Below are 6000 nucleotides of genomic sequence, written 5' to 3' on the forward strand. Positions count from 1 at the left end.
AGCGCTAATTTTTTTAATCGCTTGACAGCCCTAGTTTTTATATTAGAAATTCAGTTCTTTTCTACACTGTTTTTCTTGGAAGACTGTGGCTGACTGTAGAACTACTAAATGTATGACATCAAGAGTAATGAAGGCTAGGTAATGGAGAGAAGGGAGAGAAGTTCCCTGGTCCTCCATGTCTGTGAAGAAACCCAGCAAAGGAAGGAAGACAAGACTTGATATTCCTTTTCTACACAATTAATAGGCTACCTGGATGCCAGTCGCCTTAGACAGAGAACACTTGAGCTACCCATTTCTGAAAGCCTTCTCCTGTGAAGAGCTAACAGTGTTGTGCATGAACTCACCACGGTGTTGCCTTCCACTCCAGCCAGTTTGAATGGAGTGAGCCCCTCATTGTTTGGAATTGAGTCCAGGGTTCCCAGACTCCCATCGCTCTTGTCATAGGAGAGAAGCAGGTTGTACATCTGACAGGCAAAAGTCTTGTTGGGCTGGAGAACCAGGATGTGGAGAATAGTGTTCCCTATGGAGGAAGCAATGTAGGGATCACAAGACATGATACAGACTAGAACAGCTGATGTGCATTAAAAATAATTCTTGATTAACAAAACTAAAGAGCATATTATTGATTGATAACATTAACATCTTCTTACATTTCCCTAGCACCCTCCCAGGAACTGCATGTGGAGTAAAGTAACTGCTCAGTGTGTGTAAGGGTGGCAGAACCTGGCCATATGCAAGTCACTTGGCCCGTGCAGAACTCTTACCCAGATAATCTTGTGCTCTGATGTCAGCTCCATTTTCAATGAGCAACCGGACGATCTCCTCACTCCCCATGCAGGCAGCAAATGATAGAACATGCTCCCCTGAAGAGGAAGAATCAGAGGGAAAATAAGACTCAGACCACGAGGAAATAAGCACACAAGCCAGATGGAGACATGTATGGGAATCTATGCATGCCGATCAGTCTGAGCTTGGGAAGGGAAGAGAGTTACCCAGAAGTTCAATAAATCCCATACCTCAAAAAAGTCATACTACTGAGTGAAACACATCCCCATTCCCCCCCCCCCCCACACACACACACAAAAAATGTCAAGATGACAGAATGGGTCACAGCTAGGGGAGACCTAGGCTCTTAGAAGGGACACCGTTTAGCTAGTTGACAGGTGAGAGAATTGCTGCTAGGATGATTTGTGTTTAACATGAATTGGAGTGCCTGGTAAAAAGTGTGTAACTGACAGTCCTAGAGAGCAGAGCCCTGTATTTATCTAGAGTGGGTATAGCATGGGCAGCATCAGTGCAAACTTTCCTCATACTCCCTCCATCACCCAATCCTCTAGTAAGAGAGGAGCAGAAGAAACCCAGTCTGTCCTGGGAGCTGCAGACAGGGACGTACCAAAGTAGATAAGGTTATGGGCGCTGCGCCTGAAGAAGAGTCCAGTGGCCCGTGGGCTGGAGACATTGGCCCCCTTCTTGAGCAAAGCCTTCACCAGATTAATGTTCTGATTCACTGTGGCGATATGGAGAGCTGTCTGCCCTGCAACACACGTGCACCCAAATAAAACACATCCTCTGGGAAATCCACCTCCAGCCATTAAAGCAGAGATCAGTAATCTACGCCCAGGTTTATTGTGTGTATGTTGTGAAGTTTAATGGGCATGTGCCAGAAAGAGTTTTGCCACTTGCCAAGAAGATGCACAGGCTGCACATTTGAGATGTTTTCCTGGTGGAGACCGAAGAGACACTTGGGCAGCTTGAACGATGGCTTTCAGTGGGGCAGAGATGTGCCAGGCTCATCTGGCAAGTGGACTAAGAGCCCAAATGCTCAGATGAAGACTCTGGTATCTCTCACAGGGAATGAATAGCAGGTTAAGCTGTGACTAGACAGGGACACCATCTTTAATTCTCAAGATGGAGATTGGCGTAAAAACCCCTCTTTAAAAAAAAAAAACTATTTTGGAGAGGAACATTGTTGTTTTGAATCCTAGCTTGGCATTCCTGTTTCTGCAATTGCACTTATTCTTTCCTTCCCTATTTTTAAATCTGGTCCTTTAGCACCTTTCAAACCTTTTAAAAAATTTCAGCTGTATATGCTTACCCTCACTATCTGCCTATCTCTTGATGGTTTAGAGCAGGGGTGGGCAAACTTTTTGGCCCTAGGGCCACATCGGATACAGAAATTGTATGGAGGGCTGGGTAGGGAAGGCTGGGGGAGGCTATGCCTCTCCAAACAGTGAGGCATGGCCTGACCCCCTATCCAGCCCCCCAGAAGCCCCACCCAACCCCCCCTGCTCCCCACCCCTGACTCCCCCCCGGGACTCCCGCATCCTATCCAGACACCGCTGTTCTCTGCTCCCTGACCATCCCCCATCCCCTATCCAATCCCCCCTGCTCCCCACTCCCTGACCACCCCCATGGGGCCCCCTATCCAACCCTCCCTGCTCTCCCCGCCCCACATTACCTGTGGGGTGGGGGAAAGGGGGGCTCAGTCCTTTCCCTGTGTGTTTCCCCTGCTTGTTTGGCTGCTCTTCCTAGAAGTCAGGCAGGTCTCGCTCCCTGTCTGGGCTTGGCTGCTGGGGACAGGGGCCAAGCATGCTTCGGGTGGAGGGGGGCCCTGGCTTGCTCTGCCCCTGTCCCCGGCAGCAGGACCCTTGACCACTCCCCGCCCAGAACTCCCCCTGCTCCCCACCCCCTGACCGCGCCACCCTGGAGCACCAGGTCTGGTGGCGCTATAGCCGTGCCACCTGGCCGGAGCTGCAGCCATGCTGCCCAGGTGCTGGGGGCAGGGCCGGCTTTAGGCCGATTCAGCCGATTCGGCTGAATTGGGCCCCGCGCTAAGAGGGCCCCGCGCCACAGCTCTCCACCCCGCCCCCAGCTCACTTCCCCCTCCACCCCTTCCCTGAATGCTCCTCCCCCTGCTCCTCCCCCTCCCCTGCTTCTGAAGTCTGAAAAGAAGCAGGGGCGGGCAGGCAGCAGCAGGTAAGCTAAGGGGCGGCGGGGGGCGCGAGAAGGGCTCCGGGGAGGCGCGGCCCAGTCCGGCCCCGGTTCCGGCCGAGCACGCCGGCCCCAGCGGCATGGCTCGGGTCCGGCTCGGCTTGGGCCTGGCCCCCGCGGCTCGGGTCCAGCCCGGCCCCCACGGCTCGGGTCCAGCCCGGCCCCGCGGCTTGGCTCGGGTCTGGCCTGGCCCCCGCGGCGCGGTGCGGCTCGGGTCCAGCCTGGCCCGGCCCCCGCGGCGCGGCTCCAGCCCCCCGGCCCGGCCCCCGCAGCTCGGCTCGGCTCCGGCCGCCAAGCGGCTCCGGGCCGGACCCAAGCCCGGCAACCCCGGCCGGAGTGCGGCTCGATTCCTGGGGGCGGGGCTCGCGGCAAGCCCCGCCCCCAGGAATCGGGCCCCGCTCTTGCTAAAGCTGGCCCTGGCTGGCGGAACTGTGACTGCGAGGGAGGCAGGGAGGGAGGCGAGCAGAAGGGGAGGGGTCAGGGACTAGCCTCTGCCCCGCTCACCGCGCTGCCGGGGAGTTGGGCTGGCTCCTCCGTAAGCCTGTCCCGACCCTGCTCCCTGGCAGGAGCTCAGGGGCCAGAAGAAAGGGTCCTGCAGGCCAGATGTGGCCTGCAGGTCATAGTTTGCCCCCCACTGGTTTAGAGCCCTTTCCCTGAGTAGTTGAGCAAGGGGAGGGAGGAGTTAACCGTGGGATCACTGAGGACCAGATAATTGCACATCAAAAATCTAATTTAGTATACATAGCATGATAATTATTATCCACATTCCATTGCACAGCCAGCTGACCCAACAGGGATCAGAGCCTGTCCTTTGTGTATCTGCGTGAGTGTTCCTGTGCAGAGTTCAACCCAAGGTTACACCAAGTGAACAGGAAACATTTGTGGACCTGTAAAAAGCAACAGAGGGTCCTGTGGCACCTTTGAGACTAACAGAAGTATTGGGAGCATAAGCTTTCGTGGGTAAGAACCTCACTTCTTCAGATGCAAGCGGCTCCGGGCCGGACCCAAGCCCGGCAACCCCGGCCGGAGTGCGGCTCGATTCCTTTACTTGCATCTGAAGAAGTGAGGTTCTTACCCACGAAAGCTTATGCTCCCAATACTTCTGTTAGTCTCAAAGGTGCCACAGGACCCTCTGTTGCTTTTTACAGATTCAGACTAACACGGCTACCCCTCTGATTTGTGGACCTGTTTCACAATGCTGTAGTTAAGCAATACAGCAAAGTAGGAGATCTCTAACCAATTGTCCTCACTGGGTAATATTTATTTCCTGACCCTCCAGAGGGATCCCAGTTCAGTCTCATGTCTTGGTGATGGTACCTTCATATAGCTCCGATGTCATCCTCTCATTAACAAGTTCTGGAGCTGCCTCCATCAGAGCCTGAGCAGCCTCCATATTATCATACAAGGCAGCCACATGAAGAGCTGTTTCTCCCACTGCGCCTGGAGAGAGTGGGAGGAAGCATACAAGTCATCTAGTCATTCATATGTATAAGACAAAGCTGAGCAGAGATTTCATATTAATAGTGGGAGCTTTTTGAGTGGGAGTGAAGTCTAGCGAATAGGGTGACTCAGGAAACCTGGGTTCTATTTTTGACTGCCACTGGCCTGCTGTGTGACCTTGACTTTCCCTCTCCATGCTTCTGTTTCCCATCCCATCCTTTGTCCTTCTCGTCTTGTAAGTTCTTTGGGGCAAGGACTACTTCTTACTATGTTGGTGCAGTGACTAACACAATGGGCCTCTGATTTCAGTTGTGGACTCTAGGCACTACTGTAATACAATAATATTCCAGTGTGGAAGAGAGTTTCTCAAAGGTGATGAAGGAAGCATGGCTGGAGATATTTATTGCAGGGAACAGTTCTACGGCAGGCTGGGTACGGCAAGGGAGACTAGAGGTCTAGACAAACTATTACCCAATAAGTCTTTTCCACCTCTAAGTTTCACAATTAATCACAAAGAGCTGAATAGTTCTTTGATAGAATAATTGGTACTGAACTAGGAATTTTACTTTGCTGCAGTACATAGGCCATTGGGTTCCTCCTTTCCTCCTGCTCCAAAAGCCCAGGCCTTGGCCACTCTCCTTCAGCTGTTAGCAGTAAAAGGGCTAAGGATACACAGTCAGGCAGTTCTGATACCACCTACGGGAAGGTAGTGGTGCACACATACACTGCAGTAGTGTCTTGGCCTCCCCAGGAAGAAACTAAGGACAAATAACCACAGACTCACACTGGCAGGCCCTGCATGTCTGTCATGGGTAGGGAGCAGGAAAGTAGGGGACAATTTACCTCTTTGATAGACATCGCAGGTGCCATCAGAGATCAGTTTCTTGATGGCCCGGAGATCGTTCTCCTTGGCAGCGTGGAGAAGTGGAGACTCCCAGATTCTGCAACCAAGAAAAAACAAACAAATGTTAAAAACCACAATTGCACCCACTTCTCTCTGACCTAGAATTTAATTCTTCAGGATCAACATGGCTTTCCGGAGCCAATAGCAACCCTCAAGCTTAGCACCTTTCCACCCTGATAGGTAAGTCATGTGCTTGTTATGCATTGGTGCTACTCTTTGAATTCCCTCCCCTGTACAAAAAAGAAAAACAACAACACCACAACAGAGACAGAGCTCAATAAAAGAATAACAAGAACTGGGAAATCATCAACTCTTACTGCATTGACATGAGACCACATGGTGGCAGCAGAGGGAAAGAGATGAGAAAGGGTCAGTTATGCTTTGGAATAAGTGACTCCCAAACTGTTTCAATTTCTAGACTGTTACCCACATTTAAAACAGATAGTTTCTTTGTTTGAAAGTGTGTCAGTGAAAGAGGCTAAGAGACTGCATTGACAGTCATTAGAGACCTTAGCTATCAGTAGTCCAGGTAGCTTGGGAGCAAAAAAGCCAGCAACTACATCCCTTTATTTCAGGGATCACTATACAAATAGTAAAAAGAACAGGAGTACTTGTGGCACCTTAGAGACTAACAAATTTATTAGAGCATAAGCTTTCGTGGGCTA

The 6000-nt window shown here is 51.6% G+C and overlaps 1 protein-coding gene across 1 annotated transcript in view; it reads right to left on the reverse strand.

The window, feature by feature from the left end:
- The window catches only part of LOC112118223 (transient receptor potential cation channel subfamily V member 6-like), a 38203-nt gene that overhangs the window by 17673 nt on the left and 14530 nt on the right, over window positions 1-6000 (reverse strand). The window contains exons 2-6 of the mRNA XM_026660245.1: window positions 5275-5372; window positions 4309-4431; window positions 1394-1534; window positions 765-863; window positions 345-520 (exon numbers count right to left, since the gene is read on the reverse strand). Of these exons, the coding sequence (XP_026516030.1) occupies window positions 345-520; window positions 765-863; window positions 1394-1534; window positions 4309-4431; window positions 5275-5372 (637 nt within the window). The remainder of the gene's footprint in view (window positions 1-344; window positions 521-764; window positions 864-1393; window positions 1535-4308; window positions 4432-5274; window positions 5373-6000) is intronic.

The sequence above is a fragment of the Terrapene carolina genome, unplaced genomic scaffold, assembly GCF_002925995.2.
Source record: "Terrapene carolina triunguis isolate 2854851 unplaced genomic scaffold, T_m_triunguis-2.0 Scaffold740, whole genome shotgun sequence".
Taxonomy (NCBI): domain Eukaryota; kingdom Metazoa; phylum Chordata; order Testudines; family Emydidae; genus Terrapene; species Terrapene triunguis.